Source organism: Leucoraja erinacea, chromosome 9 (genome assembly GCF_028641065.1).
Source record: "Leucoraja erinacea ecotype New England chromosome 9, Leri_hhj_1, whole genome shotgun sequence".
Classification (NCBI taxonomy): domain Eukaryota; kingdom Metazoa; phylum Chordata; class Chondrichthyes; order Rajiformes; family Rajidae; genus Leucoraja; species Leucoraja erinaceus.
In genome coordinates this window covers 31,588,096-31,607,145 of record NC_073385.1, presented here as the reverse complement: position 1 = coordinate 31,607,145, position 19,050 = coordinate 31,588,096, and the positions used below count along the sequence as shown (strand labels likewise).

At 43.2% G+C, this 19,050-nt stretch overlaps 1 protein-coding gene across 3 annotated transcripts in view; it reads right to left on the bottom strand.

The window, feature by feature from the left end:
* kiaa0586 (KIAA0586 ortholog) overlaps positions 1-19,050 on the bottom strand; it is a 378,726-nt gene that overhangs the window by 14,227 nt on the left and 345,449 nt on the right. For all 3 annotated transcript variants that reach the window (XM_055640495.1, XM_055640493.1, XM_055640494.1), the window contains one exon: positions 15,430-15,514. In XM_055640495.1, the coding sequence (XP_055496470.1) occupies positions 15,430-15,514 (85 nt within the window). The remainder of the gene's footprint in view (positions 1-15,429; positions 15,515-19,050) is intronic.

Here is a 19,050-nt window from a genome sequence, read left to right as displayed (position 1 = left end):
AATTGCGGAAGGTGACCCAACCGGCACAGGTGATCCAGGAGGAGGAGACGGGGGAGAAGGAGAACAAAGTTGACATTTAGTACCTGCAGATCCTCCTGCTCGTAGGGGTGCCTGTCACAGGAGGACCGGGGGGCCCGGGACAGCGCGTCGGCCACATGCATCTCGGTGCCCCTTTTGTACACGATCAGAAAGTCGAACCGCTGGAGCTGTAACATCATGCGCTGGAGTCTAGCTGGAGCGATGTGGATAGGCTTATTGAGGATGGTCACCAAGGGTTGATGATCCGTCTCGACGGTGAACCTGGTACCGAAAAGGAAGTCCTTGAACTTGGAGCAGGCGAATACAACCGCAAGAAGCTCCTTCTAGATTTGTGCATAGCGCTGCTCAGTGTCTGTCATGGTACGCGAGGCATAAGAAATGGGCTGCAGCGAGCAGTCATCATGGACTTGCAGGCAGGCAGCACCGAGTCCGAAGCGGGAAGCATCACACGTAACTACAATTGGACGTTGCAGATCGAAAAACTTGGTCGGTGTGCTAATCAGCTTTGTTTTGAGAAGGTCGAAAGCCTGCTGGTGTTGGGGAAACCAGGACCAGGCAATGTCTTTTTTCGTCAGTTGCCTCAGGGGTGCGCTCAAATCGCTGAGGTCGGGGATGAACTTTCCCAAATAGTTGACCATGCCCAGGAAACGCTGCAGGCTGGTCACGTCGGTCGGGTCAGGCAACTCGGAGATAGCGTTGGTCTTCTGCGGATCAGGTTTCAGCCCGTGGGCTGTGAAGATGTGGCCAACATAGGGAGGGTACTTCAGCCACATGGAACTTGCACTTTGACGGGTTAAGTTTTAAGTTGATCTGGCGAGCGCGGTCTAGAATCCGTCGGAGGTTGTGGTCGTGCTCAGCAGCATCTTTCCCATAAACCAGGATGTCATCCACGATAATGGCACACGGCAGGCCAGCAAAAAGTTGCTCCATGGAGCGTTGAAACACTTCGCTAGCAGAGTTGATGCCGAACGACATCCGCAACGAGCTCCTGGCATCAAGGACAGAGAACAGCTCCTGGCATCAAGGACAGGCCTGACCGAACTGGGCAGCAACATCTTCTAAAGTCCTCATGGGGTAATGAGGGCGCCTTATTGCCAGATTTAAGTCTTTGGGGTTTATGCACACCCGTATCTCGCTCTTACCCTTCTTCATGGTGGCGACCATGGTGGAGACCCACTCGGTGGGTTCGCTGACAGCTTCAAGCACTCCCATGTCAACCATGTTCTTCAGCATGGCTTCGACCTTGCCCTTCATGGCAAACGACACCCTGTGTGGAGCACGGACCACTGGTACAACCGACGGGTCAGTTGCGATCTTGTATACAAGGGGCAGCTTACCCAGATCATCATCGAAGAGGTCAGGGTACTCGGAGAGTGGATTCAGCATCACCCGCACTTCGTGGACAGTACGGTCAAAGGACACCAGCCAGAGATCCTGACATGCCTGATTGCTCAACAGAGTCACACAGTCACAGTCAAGAATGAAAAACGACAGGTCACACGAAGATTTCTTCAGCACACAGTGGAAGGTGGCCCTCCCCACAGGTTTTAGCTCCTCTCCCCCATAAGCACGCAATATGGAGCGATCAGCAGTTAACAGCTCATTATTTCTTATCTTCCTGAACAGGGATGTTGACATAACATTCACTTTCGCCCCCGTGTCCAGCTTAGCAGTGAAGGACTTGTTGTTGACAGTGACAAGCACAGAAGGATCGGGAGGCGAGATTGATTATGAAGGAGAGAATAAACACTGGCATCTCCCATGGAAATACTGGACTCAGAGTCGAGGGCAGTGTCGACATAAGACTGGGAACCAAATTCATTATCAACTTGTTGAAGGTCGTTTAAAACTTGTCTGGGAGCTGAAGGAACGTTCCCACGGGAGGGACAGGCAGCTGAGAAATGGTTCATCTTCTTACAGAAATTACAAGCTTTACCAAATGCTGGGCACTGCGACTGCATAGAGTGGACATAATTGCAGTTGGGGCACTTCTTGACAAGCGGGACCCGAGCGGCATAAGTCAGCCACAGTGCAGGATGAACGTTGTCTTGCTTGCGACAGGGCATGGCAACACCAGTCAGATTAATAGCCCGATTGTCAGATCCCCTCTGCCCATGTAGCGGGGCAACCACCTCAGCTATTCGGCATGCATGCATAGCCTCAGTCAGGGTGAGATCCAGTCTTCGCAGCAGCTCTGCTCGTAGCTTCTGATCTAGCATGCCGGTGACCAAAATATCTCTGGTGAGCTGATCACGCATGTTCTCGAAACGGCACCGCTGAGCAAGGCAGCGCAGGTCAGCGATAAAACATTCAACAGGTTCATCAGGCTGCTGTTTCCTTGTAAAGAATCTAGCCCGCTCCAATATACGGTTGGAGGGCAAGTCACAAATCGCCACAAACTTGCGTAAGAGACATACCGGGTCGTTGGCAGATTCTGCCGGCTCGACGACCTGGTCGTTGTCATCCAGGACCGCTGGATTGTAAGTGAAAGCATGGGCACGCTTCATAGCATCGGGACCGGCAAGGTTCAGCAGGAGTGAGGCTTGGACCGCATCAGGGTCGTTTCGGTGCACGATGTTGATGAAGTGGTTGTAGTCCATCACGAAAGTAGCCCATCGCTCCGCAATGTCAGCGTCAAAGACAAGGGGAGAGGGCTTGCGGCACGAGAATGCCATGGTAAATAGGGGATTAAACACTAGTAAAACTAGGAGCAAATAAAACCTGACAAACAGGAGGCGCGCGTTTAACTTACTGACACCATGTAAAGGAGTCCAGTCTGACACACTAACTTTATTTAGTCTTTAATAAAGGCACATGTCAAACACGTCCCAGTACTGACTGCATCTAGTCTTCAGGCGTACTGGAACCAAGGGAGGAACAAGGGGAAGATATCACAGTTATACTGAGATGACTGGACGTGGTTAGTGGTATTGTGGTAGCTACATTATAGGTTGCATGCATAAACCATCTACAGGTTACATTTGGATTTTGTTTTATTATCGTCTCGTGTACTGAGGCACAGTGAACAGCTTTGTTTTGCATGCTAACCAATCAGATAATGCTGCACATAAATACAATCAAGCCAAACTCAAGTACAAATGATAGAGTAAAGGGAATGGTACAGAGTGCAGAATATAGTTCTCAGCATTGTAGCTGATACACATTCTCGTTGTCCGAGCACGACGTGAGGAGGGCTCTGACACGTGTGAACACGAGGAAAGCAGGAGGCCCAGATGGCATATCTGGGCGAGTACTAAAGTCTTGTGCTACTCAGCTAGCTCCGGTGCTCACTACAATATTCAACCTCTCCCCGGCCAAGTCCATGGTCCCTGCCTGCTTGAAAAGATCCATCATTATACCTACACCAAAGAATGCCTCTCCAGCTTGTTTGAATGACTACCGACCGGTAACCCTCACCTCGGTAGTCATGAAATGCTTCGAGAGGCTGGTCAAGAAACACATCTGCGCCTTCCTCCCTCGCAACATGGACCCGCTACAATTCTCATAGTGTCTGAACAGATCCACGGACGATACGGTCTCCCAGGTTCTGCACACTGCTCTCTCTCACCTTGACAACCAGAAGGGGGGCTATGTGAGGATGCTGTTCATTTACTTTAGCTCAGCCTTCAACACGATAGTCCCCACCAGACTGGCCGAGAAGCTGCTGGAATTGGGGCGTAACACACCCCTGTGTGCCTGGGTCCTGGACTTTCTCACCGCCAGGCCCCAGGTAGTCAAGATGGGAGGAAAATACATCAAGGACCCTCACCCTGAGCACAGGATCCCCCCAGGGTTGCGTCCTCAGCCCCTAACTGTACTCCCTGTACACACATGACTGTGTGGCTAAGTTCAGCTCCAACTCTATAATCAAGTTTGCTGATGACACTGTGGTGGAGGGCCTGATCACCAAAAATAATGAGAAGGCCTGCCGGGAAGAGGTGGCTGATCTGTCAGGACAACAGCCTCCTCTTGAATGTCAGAAAAACTAAAGAGCTGATTGTGGACTTTAGGAAGGCACAACATCTGAGGACGTATACGGCACTGAAGATAAATGGGGATACCGTAGATAGGGCGAGCTGCTTTAAATACCTGGGAGTCCACATCCGAAAGGTCTGAATGACAATAAAGGATCTATCTATCGATCTCAGAGGATCTGACATGGACATCGCACGCTGCCGCACTGATGAGTAAGGCAAGGCAGCGCCTTTACCACCTCAGGCAGCAGAGGAAATTCAGAGTGTCTCTGAGGATCCTCCAGTGCTTCCACTCAGCGGCTGTAGAAAGCATCTTGTCCGGAAACATCACACTCTGGTTTGGGAACTACTCTGCCCAGGACAAGAAGGCTCTGCAGAGAGTAGTGCGTTCGGCCGAACGCACTATGGGAACTACACTCGCACCTCTGCTGGATCAATACATCAGAAGGTGCAGATCCAAAGCCAGCAATAGACTGTTCAGCAACGGACTGTTCCAGCTGCCACGGTCAGGCAAATGCCTCTGCTGTCATGCTGTGAAAAGAGAGAGGATGAGAAGGAGTTTCTTCCCAGAGACCATTAGGACTGTAAACTCTCATCTCACCAGGGACTAACATACCATACCAATTTACTGTTGTGTTGTGTCTTTTGAAAATTGCTGTTTTTTTGCTGTTTTGTAGTTGCTGTTAAAATTGCTGTTTTATAGGGGTTTTTTTTGCACAATCCCGCAAGCATTGCCTCTTTTCATTTCACTGCACATCCCGTATGCGTATGTGACAAATAAACTTGACTTTTCTCACAAGGCCGCTCCTCGCTGCCGCTCACCTAGAGCAGCCTTGCTTATATTGGCTGATAAATTGCCTAATTTGCCAATTTATAAATCAAATTCCTCAGTTTAAAATTGTTTTTTTTTCTCCTCCGAGTCACCTTTCCCACGGGTTTCAGCCAATAGGCTCAATAAGTTTCTGTCTACATTTCAAAAACAAGCCAGTGAGTTACTTTAAATTGCTCGATAGTGTAGTTAAGTGGCAAAAATATCAAAAGGGAGTTGATGGGTCTGAGAAAATGTTGCACAGCCTCGAGGAAATAAAGAGAGGAGTGGATATTATACAATTACTCTGGTGGGGGGCACAGCATGAATTTGATGGGTTGAATGGCCACCTGTGTTGAAAAAGCACCCAAAGACCAACATTTGCAATGAGGTAATCTATTTGTTTGTTATCAATTTGGTTCTCCAATCCAAATTGAATAGTTTGTCCCAGCCCGCCAAAAGCAGCGATTAGTTGAAGAAATAAAGGCACGTTTACTGATTCTACGAAATCAGCTACCTGGTGTTGAGGTAGGATCAGGAGCAAAGTCGTAGCTATGTAGCCCTGATTTCCAGAGCCCGTCTCCTTTTTTTGTACATTATCTGGAGATTCAGAATCAATGATTTTTTTTCCTTAATGTCAACATATTTTTTAAATCATAAATATTGTGGAAAGCTTCAGTTTTCATTTGTAATTTAAAATGTTTAACCAAAGTCAGGTTTTACCAATTGTGCAAAATGGTAATATCTGACTTAAGGCTGCAATGGAAAATTCCGTGAATGTTGGAAATCTAACAAGAAAACAGAAAAAGCCGGAAATAAGAAAGAAAACAACTCCTGTTCCTGTTTAATTCTTTGTCTGTAGGTTCTAAGCCAGAAAAGCCATTTAAACCCTCTTTTGGAATATGAGCACGCAATTTCAAGGGCCAAGGTCAGTTTATTGTCACATGTACCAATTAAGGTACAGTGAAATTTGAGTTACCATACAGCCATACTACGTGAAAAGCAACAAGACACACAGCCACATAAAATAAGGTTTAACATAAACATCCACCACAGCGGCTCCCAGCATTCCTCACTCACTGTGATGGATGGAAATAGTCCAATCTTACACTTTATTTTTAGTGTAAGCCATGGCTCAATTGGAAGTACTTTACCTTTTGAGTTCAAAGGTTGTGTCTTCATGATCCGCAAGGGCACAAAAACTAGGCTTACCCTCAAATATAGTACCAATCAAGACTGCCAGTCTCCCATACATGTATACATAAATGATCTGATACCACGATTTCCAAGGAAAACATATTAGTTCTTCACATTGTGCTGGCTAAGATTTAATGCTCAATTAACATCACCAGAACAGATGATCAGATCATTATCATTGTGTACATTTGCTAGGTTTCCTACATTACAACAGCGGCTGCACTTCAAAAGTATTTAATTGTCTGCAAAAAGCTAATATATTTCCGGATGTCCCGAGATTGTGAAGAGTTTTATATGAATCTTTTATTCAGTATGGATAATTCTGTACTGAAGGCACGTTGTCTTGTCTGGAAATCTCTCAATAGGAATACTCAAGCCTTCTCTGTCAATCATTCAAGCAAACAATGAAAATCATGATTCTATTTAAACGAAAAGCAGAAAAATCTTTCAGCATCGTAATCTGCATTCCTTCTGCAACAGACACCATCAGCAACTTAAAACAATAGACAACAATCAGTCCGAAATGGCAACAACACTTCCTCCTCGATAACCAATAGCACAGGGGCACCTCAAGGCTGTGTGTCAGTCCCCTGCTCCATTCACACTTATGGCTGTGCAGCCAGGCACAGCTCCAACGTGATCTTTAAAATCACAGACGATGGGATGAATAACGTGTAATGAGTCAGAGTACAAGAGGGAAATTAACAGGAGGTTAATGCTGGAGAAACTCAGCGGGTGAGGCAGCATCTATGGAGCGAAGGAAATAGGCAACGTTTCGTGCCAGAGCAACAATCTTGCCCTCAATATTAGCAAGACCAGGAGCTGATTGTTGACTGCAGGACGGGAATGCCGTAGGTCATGAACCTTGCTTCATTGATGGAACGGCATTGAAAAGAGTCAACAACATCAATTTCCTGGTTGTACATAGAAACATAGAAAATAGGTGCAGGAGTAGGCCATTCGGCCCTTCGAGCCTGCACCGCCATTCAATATGATCATGGCTGATCTCTGAAGATCTGTCCTGGAGCCAGCACATTGATGCAATCACAAGGAAAGTTCATCATCACCTTTAATTCCTAAGGAGATTCAGTATGTTAACAAATACTCTAGCAAACCTCTATAGGTATACAGCAGGGAGCATAGTGGCTGGTTGCATCATTGTGTGGTTCAGTAACTCAAATGCCCAGGAATTAATGGTAGACACTACCCAGTCCATCACAGGTACCGACATCCCCACAGTCGAAGGGATCTGCAGAAGTTGCTGCCTTAAAAATACAACTAATGTCATCCAAGGCCCACACCACCCTAGTCACACTCTTATTTAATCTATATACGTATAAAACTCTCATCTTGTCCCTCCCCCAAGCATCGATCCAGCATCGATCCAGCTCTTGAACAATGCACAACACTAACCACCACCTCAGCAACTACGATCTTTCATGGACTGTGTTTTTGGTTGCACTACGGAGTTCAGTTTTGTACTGTTCTGGCTATCTAGACCTTCAGTTATTATTTCATTGTATATTATATTTTTGTGTTTTATTGCATTAATGGGTTGGTTAAGCTGCAACAAGTAAGAATTTCATTGTTCTGATGCCAGTACGAATGACAATTAGCCTCTTGACTCTTGAAATACAGCATGTACAGAAAATAATATTGTCATCCATCATTTTGTGTATTTTCTTTTGATTTGGTTATCACCTTTTTACCCAACCACAATTTAAGTAGAATACTTGCTCCTACACTTCTGAATACACTCCAGTACAAAATACCTGGGGCCATGAGACCAGTCAGGCTTCCAATGTTTACTTCCTCTTCTGTTGGTGCTTAATCTTTTCAGATAATAGCTGAGACCCAAATCAATATTATGGCAAGTCATAGGCTAGACCTATCAATCTGTTACATTGATGGAAGGATCTATCCTCTATTCACAAAAGCTAACAAGAAACTTAATTTAAGTTCACCGGCATTTGACAAAGCCATCTGTACTTTCTGAGGAGGCTCCGCTCTTTCAATGTCTGCAGTAAGATGCTGCAGATGTTCTACCAATCGGTGGTGGCCAGTGCCATCTTCTACCCCAGCACACGACAGTGAAGCAGGGCGAAGGCTGCGGCCGGGTTAACAAGCTCATTAGAAAGGCCTGCTTCGGCCTGGGGCGGAGTTGGATTCACTGGAGATAGTCTTGGAGGAGAGGATGATCCTCAAACTGTGGAGCATTTTGGACAATGCAGCAGACACACACTGGGCAACCAGAGGAGCACCTTCAGCAACAGACTGGTTCCACCAAGATGCAGGACAGAAAGCCACAATAGATCCACAATAGATCTACCCCTTCTATCGTGAGGTAGACTGACCCCCCCCCCAATCTTTACACATCCCCAATCCTGGACTTTCCACTCGTCACTTTAATTTCATGTCTCATGTATCTTGTTGTGTTTTATGATGGTTGGCACACCAATTAACCTCCTGGGATAAATAAAGTTCTATCATATCGTATCGCGTGGAGGTTTCAATGAATGTACTTTGGAATGTGATGATTTACATCAGATTCCCCTGCAGGAACAATATGCTGACAAGAAAGTAGCTTGCTATAAGAATAGATGGAGGAGAGGATGATCCAATGTACAGAGAGGAAGTAAAACAACTAGTGGACTGGTGCGGCAAAATTAATCTAGAATTAAATGTCGACAAAACAAAGGAGATGGTTGACGACTTCAGGAGGGCGCAGCCAAAGCATACGCCCCTCAACATCAGTGGCACTACAGTGGAGAGAGTGGAGAGCATAAAGTTCCTCAGTGTGCAAATTACAGACAGCCTCACCTGGTCCAGGAACACCACTGGGACCATCAAACGGGCCCATCAGCGACTGCACTTCCTGAGGAAACTAAAACAGGCCTCACTCCCCACCAACATCCTCAGGACTTTCTACAGGTGGAGTCTGTACTCACGCACTGCATAAATACGTGGTACTCCACCTGCAACTGCTCGGACAGGAAGGCTCTGCAGAGGGTAGTGAGGGGAGCAGAGAGGATCATTGGCGTCTCCCTACCCTCGGTACAAGAACTGTTCCAGAGCCGCTGTCTGAAAAAAGCTCAGAGAATTGCTAAGGACAAGCTGCACCCCCTCCACATACATCTGGATCTCCTGCCATCAGGCAAGAGATATCGAAGCATCAAAGCCCGGACTACAAGACTGCTAAACAGCTTCCTACCACAGGCTGTGAGGCTCCTAAACAGTCACTCTGTACTCACAGTCACTTGATTCTGCTGCTGGCACGGACACTTTAATAACTGGCACTGGCCACTCAAATCAGCTGCCCCGGACATTTTTATGATTGGTTTATTGTATTTTAACGTTGTGTTTTACCTGCTTTTAACTATTTATACTGTTCCATCAGGGACTGGATGGTTTTTAGTGTTATTATGTGTGAAATGTTTTAAATTTCATGTGCGATGCTCCGCTATTCCCTGGGAAACGTCTTTTCATTTTGCACTGTACAACTGTTGCTTGCAAGATGACAATAAAGGTTGATTGGTTGATTGATTGATGAGTAAACCATGGATTGTCAAAGTGTCAAAATTTAAGTAAAAGATTTCCTCGTGGACAACCTTAAAACAGCTTTGGCCATAATTTCAGGTTATTTTTTGTGATAATCCAAAATTATGGTTGACTACAGCTGCCATCTTGTGGTAATGCAGTGAATAGCAACTGCAGCACAGAAAAGTCTGCCCTCCATTGAACCCACTGAGTATCCACCTATTTTATCTCTACTAGTTTTAACCTTCCAATAAATATGGTGGGCTCAAATGTAATAATTTGGAATAACTGAGGCTGTTTCAAAACATTGCTACAGGACAATTTGAGAGAGTTAACAAAAACATTGGAAAGGAGGAAGCCTTTTACTCCTTCAGGCCAGTTCAATTGGATCATAGCTCATTTAAAATTTGATTACAGTTACATGTTTTTGATCTTAAATATTTGAAAATAAGAGAATTAAAGGACAAATACATGGATTGGAAAGGCTTAGAGAGATATGGGTCAAACGCGGGCAAATGGGACTAGCTTATCTGGGGCATCTTGGTCAGCATGGACGAGTTGGGACAAAGGCCCCGTTTCCATAAATTCATGTCATCGGAGCAGAATTAGGCCATTCAGCCCATTCAATCCTGGCTGATCTATCTTTCCCTCACAACCCCATTCTCCTGCCTTCTCCCCATAATCCAATATCAATGATTTGGATGAGAAAGTATAAGGCATGATAAGTAAGTTTGCAGATGACACTAAAGTGAGTGGTGTCGTGCCATTGCGAAGATGGTTGTCACAAACTGCAGTAGGCTCTTGGAGGTACACAAAAAAGCTGGAGAAACTCAGCGGGTGCAGCAGCATCTATGGAGTGAAGGAAATAGGCAACGTTTCGGGCCGAAACCCTTCTTTGTGTACCTTCGATTCTCCAGCATCTGCAGTTCCTTCTTAAACACTGCAGTAGGCTCTTGATCAGTTGGGCAGGTGGAATCATTAATGCTTAATACAGTAAAGTGTGAAATGTTATATTTTGGGAAGTCTAACATGGGCAGGACCTATACAGTGATTGGTATAGCCCTGGGGAGTGTTGTTGAGTAGAAGGGTCTAAGAGTGCAGGTACATATTTCCTTGAAAATGACATCGCATATAGACAGGATGATCAAAAAAACATTTGGCACATTAGCCTTCATAAATCAGTGTTGAGTATAGAAGTTTGAAGGTCACGTTAGAGTTATATAAGACATTGGTGAGGCTACATTTAGAGTATTGTGTTCAGTTTTGATCACCCTGTTTATGGGAAAGATGTTGTTAAGCTGGAACGGGTGGAGAGAATACTTACAAAGATATTGCCAGGACTTGAGGGCCTGAGCTGTAGGGAGAGGTTGAACAGGCTCGGACTCTATTCCTTGGAACACAGGAGGATGAGGAGTGATCGTATAGAGGTGTACAAAATCATGAGAATAGATCGTGTAAATAGATCTGGTCTTTTGTCCAGAGTGGGGGAATCGAGAGCCAAAGAACATAGGTTTAAGATGAGGGGGGGAAAGAAGGAACCTTAGGGGTAAATTGTTTTTTTTTTACACAAAGGGTGATGGGTGTGTGGAACGAGCTGTCAGAGGAGGTAGTTGTGGCAAGTAATATCACAATGTTTAAGAAACATTTAGACAGGTACATGGATAAGATAGGTTTAGAAGTATACGGGCCAAACACAGGCAGGTGGGACTAGTGTGGATGGGACATGTTGGTTGGTGTTGGCAAGTTGGGCCGAAGGTCCTTTTCCATGCTCTATGACTCTAATTCCAAGTATACTGCATAGAATGCAAGTTGCAATACTGACAGATCCACTGTGGTGGCAGTGACACTTTAAGAATTTTTGCTTTCATCTCCAATCTCAACTGGCCTCAGCAACTTTAAGCATCTATCCTGCCGTTACCCCTCTCTGCTTATTTTAAAGATTGTTAGGATTGTACCCCAAGAAACAGATCTCTGAAGACATAATTGATCAATAAGCCTTAAATATTAAGGAATTCCTTAATAAACGGGTGTGAAACTGAGCAGGTTAACATTATTTTATGTATAAAAGGAGGAAAATATGGGTATTAGGCTATTATTATTATTATTATTATCATCATCAGAAATTGGGAAATTCTTCCATTTTAATCAAGCTATCTGCAGCATAGATAATTTATTGTATTTTTAGTTATATATTATCCATGTGTTATTGCATTTATAGGCATGTTAAATTGCAGCAAGTAAGAATTCCATTGTCAGTACATATGACAATTAAAAACTCGACTCATTCTTACTGTATGATCAGCAGCAATATATTGCTCTGAGGCAAAGGTGAAGTTAACGGATTCTCTCACCCAGCACTGTGAAATAACCTGCAATTCTGGCGTTCTTATTTGAATATAGATTGAACTTCTAACTGGATCAGTGACTAAATTCCCTTTTGGCATGGTTTGAGGTATAGAAACGCAGGAAGGTTTCAGCTCAATCTCCAGCCGACACAGTTTGGTTGCACAAACTAAGATTGTGAGGGGATGTCAGCACCAGAATTGATCTTCGTACAAGAGATTAGAGCAAGAACGAAAAAAAAAGCAATCAGCCACTTTTTCTTAAATGACTTAGATTGGAAAAGACATCTCTGTGGCTAGCGAGTGAAAAATTAGGCAGTTAGCAGAGGCATCCATTCCCAATCAGTTAGCCTCCTGGACACTACTAATCAACAACGATCTTTAATATATGGGATGCAGCATCAGAGTGACTAGTAACCATTGGTTTATATCCAAAATTATTCAGTGTCATTCGCTGATCTGTACACATGATTGTAATAAAGTATAGTCTTTCCACTGACTGGATAGCAGGGTTACAAAATGCTTTTCTCTGTACCTCGGTACACGTGACAATAAATTTAACTAATAATTGTTGGGCCATAGCCCAACATAGATCATTCCCTGCAGCAAAGAAGCATAAGAGACAGATTATTAAAACAGTTCTTGTAGCCATCTGTAAACGCGTTTAGTATGTATAATCCAATGTGCTTATTATATTTTCAGGGTTATGTGCTTGGTAAGTTCAAGATTACTGGCCTCCACTGTGAATTATAACACAGAACAGCACAGGATATATTAAAACAGCAGTGTCCCCGCACAGATCCCTGCAGAACTCCAATAGTCACAGACCTCCATCCAGAATATTTACCTTCCACCACAACCATCGGTCTTCTATAAATAAGCCAGTTCTGAATTCATATGACCAGGTTACTGTGAATCCCATACATCTTAATCTTCTGGATCAGCCTACCAACAGTGACCCTTATCAAAAGCCTTACTAAAATCCATGTATATAACATTCAGTGCCTTAACTTCATCAATCTCCTTCATCACCTCCTCAAAAAACTCAATCCAGTTAGTAAAACATGACCTACCATGTCCAATGCTGTGCTGGCTGTCCCTAATTTGACCATTCAAATGGGAGTAAATCCTATCTCCAAAAGCAGTCTAACCAAATGCAGTGTAATCTTATAATATTGCTTTCATCTGTGTCCTCCAACAGGACAGAGATGAAAGCAAATTAATTAATCAATCTGATTAATGAACCGTTAGGTTAATGAACCGTTAGGTTCATTAATTAGATTAAGACTGCTGCATTCATGTGCAAAGCATGCAGCGAGGTTTTGCACAGGGACTTGGAAGTAAGTTGTGCAGTGAATTAGGTGGCAATGACATGTTCATGAACTTCAGAGAAAAAGGAGTGATTGGTGGTGAGTGGTAAGTGCTGAAAATATAAAATACCAGACAGCATGTTAACAGTAATCTTTACGGGGATTAGGTTGGTTTGTGAGAGAAAAAAAACAAATGACAATGGCTGGTTCTTATGGCAAAAAATAGGGAGCGCAGGTGTTTTAACATCTCAGGTGTTATACTGACTTATCCTTGGCCCACCAACGCCTCTGTTTTCTTTGATGTTGGAAAAGATTCAGTACTCTGAACACGCCAACAAACCTCTACAGATGCACTGTAGAAAGTATCCTGACTGGTTACATCATGGCTTTATAGAGCAACTCCAAAGCACAGGAATGCATGAGGCTACAGAGACAATAGGTGCAGGAGTAGGCCATTCGGCCCTTCGAGCCAGCACCGCCATTCAATGTGATCATGATGATCATCCCCAATCAGTACCCTATTCCTGCCTTCTCCCCATATCCCCTGACTCCGCTTTTTTTAAGAGCCCTATCTAGCTCTCTCTTGAAAGTATCCAGAGAACCTGCCTCCACCGCCCTCTGAGGCAGAGAATTCCACAGACTCACCACTCTCTGTGAGAAAAAAAGTGTTTCCTCGTCTCCGTTCTAAATGGCTTACTCCTTATTCTTAAACTGTGGCCCCTGGCTCTGGACTCCCCCATCATCGGGAACATGTTTCCTGCCCCTAGCGTGTCCAAACCCTTAACAATCATATATGTTTCAATTAACAATCTTATATGTTTCTAGAGAGTGGTGGACTTGGCTCAATCTATCACAAGCCCAGCCCACTCCACCATTGAAAGCACTTACATGAGGCACTGTCTTATGAAGTTGGCATTATCATAAAAAATGATAGGTCATTCGGTGATAAATCATTCGGATGGCACATTGGTAGAGCTGCTGCATCGCAGTGCTAGATGCCCGCGTTTGATCCTGACCCCAGGTGCAGTCTGCGCGGAATTTGTACCTGACCCCCCGAGGTTTCTATGAGTGCTCCAGTTTCTTGCCACAAAGAGGTGCACGTTTGTAGGTTAATTGACTTCTGTAAATTGCCACTAGTGTGCAGAATGTGAAAGTGGGATAACAAAGAAATAGTGTACAGGTGATTGTCAGCATGAACTTGATGGGATGAAGGGCCAGTTTCCCACACTGTATCCCTAAACTAAACTCTCTAAATCTATCCCCACCATCTGGACCATGCCCCCTTCTCACTGTTGCTATTGAGCAGGAGGTTCAGAAGCCTGAAGTCCCAAACCATCAGGCTCAGGAGGTAGTTTCCTACAATTGGAGACAGAAGAGAATGCTGATGTTGGAATCTTGAGCGAAAAACTACCAGAGAAACTCAGCAAGGTAGGGTGCGTCTGCGGAGGGAATGGACAGACAATGTTTCAGGTTGGGACCCTTCTTCAGACTGACCCGGAACATCATCCTGGCTCGAAACGTCATCCGTCCATTTCCTCCACAGATGTTGCCTGACCTGCTGAGTTCCTTGAGCTCTTTGTTTTTTCCAACAACTCTCAGGTTCTTCAACCAATCTGCACAACCCTCGTTCTACATTGACAATGGAATACTGGGGACCACCCCTTGGACTTTTATTGTCTCTGATTCTGTTTTTGCGCTAATATCTTGTTCTTTGCAATCTTCTTTCTTTTATATTTTATACATTATTTAAGTATCATTTGCTTTGTGTGTGTTGTCTGAGTATGTGTAGGAAAGAACTGCAGATGCTGGTTTAAATCGAAGGTAGAGAAGGAATGGGTGACGTCACCCATTCCTTCTCTCCAGAGATATTGCCTGACCCACTGAGTTACTCCAGCATTTTGTGTCCACCGTCCGAATATGCTGCTGTAAGCAAGATTTTCATTGTATTTGTACCTATTATACTCGTACATATGACAATAAACCCCACTCCACTTGAGTTGTGGGGAAACATCAGACAGATGGAGGTTTAATATGGGAATGGAAAAGATGTAAAATTGCTTGGTTCTAAGCTCGATGATGAATAAATCACAGGTCTTTGACGCTCACCTGAAAATTGTTCAATAATTTTGGAAGCATTAAATGCCATTTTCGTGCACCAAAAGATTATTTGTTAGTACTATCGGAAGTGGTGTTAATATATATTAAAAAATGCATTGTCTTACCTGGTCGGAAATCCTTGGTTCTACTTTCAACTTGTATCACTCGTGCAGCTGCTGGTTTTTGCTCCATTAGTGCTATATCATCACCCTAAATAAATGTTCATGGGGAAAAAAAGTGATTCAATTTTATTTTCTCAACATTTTGAGTAAAAAATGGTTTAACCAAAAATAAGATTCTGATTAGGATATCCTAAATAAGACCACTAAAATGTTTACCAGAATTACTTCATAAATGACTTCATGTGTGACAAATTCTCATTATTTAACCCAAATGTGGTGAAGGTGAAAATTGATTTAGCAAAAGGCAAAACTTGTTCTTGTAAAATGACCAAATCTTTAAGGCTCGAAGAATAAATTTAGAATCAAATTCCTTTTCTAAACTAGAGAGCAGGAAATGTAGATAATGAATGTTCTACATGTCAATCTCTTGCACCTTTCAATTATACAAGCTAAATAATGTCCTCACTTTTTAAAAAAAGTCTGAAGATTGAAGATGCACACACACTGCGAAGCATAACAGAAGGAATATCCACTATTTGACAATTTGAATATATTCACATTCAGAATACCATAAGTCAGTTTCAATAACTAAGTTATGTTATTATCGCAATGGATTCAAGTAGGCAAAGTGATTGACACACTGACAAGATAATTAGAAACACAACATTTTCCATAATTTAGTTAAACTATGTGCGCAATGTACTTACTTGCACTGCAAGGAATCTAAACTTATATGGAGAAAGGGGAATTTGGTTGCCGAGAACACTGCATTTTTCATTGAACCGCAGGTCAACTTTGGACAAGTGATGCCAAAGTATTGCCTTACATTTAATTGAACCAGTAGTTTACTCTTTCAAGTGACAAACCCCCTAAAGGTTTGTTGAAGTCAAACTGGAGTGTTGTTATTAGATGGTATGAACATTTATTTTGACTTGTTCTATGTTGAATTGTTCACTTAATAACAATATGGATTTATGAAACTAGTTTAAAATGTGCAACAATTGCCATCTTTTTGAATTTATGTTACTTTTTATATTTGGATTTTCAATGGTATGGCAGAACTTTGAAAATGGACAGCTCAGAAACGACATACTGCACTTTCACCTTGGGTTCTTGGTTCAAATACTTTCTCAAACAGATGGGTTTGAAAGTTAGCATTCCATAACATTCCACTGGGAAACAAACTGTTGAAGTTTTTACTGAGGCCCTAGTTCATGTGAGTTTACGTTGTAAAGCAGCCTGCAATTGCACCAATCTAGAAATCTCTGTTGGAGGGGTTGTTAAAAAGGTTCACAACAGTTACAGTGTGGATAGAGAAACAAACACACTCATTGAGATATAAAAGCAAATCATTTTACGCAATTTAATCCCTTGATGGTGTATAAGCAGCATTACCCTTTACAACCTGAAAATTTAAAGACAAAATTATAAGGATTGTGCATTTAGTAGTAAACATAGTTTAAACATTCTTGTCCTCACAATTTTGGAGATATTCCGGCATAGCGAATTCCCCAACTTTTAGCTTGATATTCATTCATTTCAATTGTTAAAGAGTAGATTATCCACTTTTGAAGACAAAGCTGAAACTCCAACCCAAAGATACACTGACTATCAAAATCACATTCTCTGCACATTATGCTCTTAAAATTTACATTGCATCACAGACAATGTTGATAAAAGATACTGATGATGGAAACAATTTTGGTCACACCAGCTGGTTTTAATACCCGAGTAGACTCATTCTCATGCTACACCAGGAAAGACATGAAAGTAGAAATTCATCGCAGATTATTATGCAAGAAAGGAAGATTCACAATAGACAATAGGTGCAGGCGTAGGCCATTCGGCCCTTCGAGCCAGCACTGCATCAACCTGTTACTTGCAAAACTTGATAAATAATTCCAATTTACTGCTATGAAACAGAATATTTCATGCATATTTTAATGTGCTGTTCCAGATATTCTACCAAATTGTTTATGGTTTGTGTGTGCTAAGCAATAAAATGGAATTGGAAAAGCTACACATTGTTTATAATTCCCCCATGAATATAGTATGGTGTGTATTTAGGCACCTGGACATGCAACAGGGCATCCTGCAGTGTGCAATGCAAGTTTTGATGCTATCTCCGTAAAGTTCCATCTTGCACTGTGGCCCATAATCGGCACAGGGCCACATGGCCGCAGACATTAATAATCAATATGGAGCTTGGTGCAGAGCAGATGAATCCTGTCTGATCAGGTCTGAAACCCATGAAGTCAGGCGATTGGAATTACTCACACCCAGGACAATTTAAAATTATTAATTTTTGTCTACTGTGATCTTTCTTCCATCCCCCATGTGCAGTCCACAGTCTATATGTGAATATAACAAAAAGGTTTCCTCCCTCTGACAGATGTTGGCACAATCTACTCTGTCAGCTTTTTGTGATGGTGACTCTGATGCTGCCGCTCTTGATCTTCCTTCAGCCCCCAATCAATGCCATAATGATACACCTTCACAAAACCTCACCAGGCTATCCTGTGACCTACCAGTCTTCCTCCATTTGCTCCACAAAGAAAATGGCAGCAGAGGGTAAGCCTTTTGTGCATGTTAAGCATGTAATGCATCTTCCATCATCTGTGGTCTCCGATTCAACAAATCCTGCTGCAATGGAATTATGCACAGAACTTGGATTGACCCTCTGCCAACCACTATTTCCTGGCAAAAATTATTTTCAAGGACAGGGTATTTTAACTTCCTTACGATTGCCTAAATATAAAATCCAAACAGAAATTTTCTCAAACCTAATGAGAACAAGAGTTTTTTTCACCAAAGCCAAAAAAAAGTTGTATAAGGTTCAGCAACTATTTTGACACAAAGTTCTGTTTAACATTGAATTAATGGAGGGATATAGGTCATGTGCAGGCAAATGATATTAGGCTATCTTGGCATCATGTTTGGCATAGACATTGTGGGTCAAAGGACTGCACTGTTCTATAAAAATCATTGGCTAACTAAGCTGAAACACCTCATTTTACAGATTATAGTCATAGAGTGATACTGTCTGGAAACAGGTCCTTCGGCCCAACTTGCCCACACCGGCCAACATGTTCCAGCTACACTAGTCCAACCTGCCTGCGCTTGGTCCATATCCCTCCAAAGTTGACGTATCCATGTACTTAAACGTTGGGATAGTCCCAGCCTCAACAACCTCCTCTGGCAGCTTGTTCCATACACCCACCTGCCTTTGTGTGAAAAAGTTACCCCTCAGATACCTATTAAATTTTTTCCCCTTCACCTTGAACCTATGTCCTCTGGACCTCGATTCCCCTACTCTTGCAAGAGATTCTGTGCATCTACCCGACCTATTCCTCTCATGAAGCACAATTTTCAAAGATCTTACAGCCGGATAGCTAATAGAATCATGGGTAGACACAAAATGCTGGAGAAACTCAGCGCCTCAGGCAGCATCTCTGGAGAGAAGGAATGTGTGATGTTTCGGGTCGAGACACTTCTTCAGACTGATGTCAGGGAGGGGGCGGGACAAAGATAGAAAGTAGTCGGAGACAGTAAGACTAGTGGGAGAACTGGGAAGGAGGAGGGGATGGATAGAGAAAGCAAGGGCTATCTGAAGTTGGAGAAGTC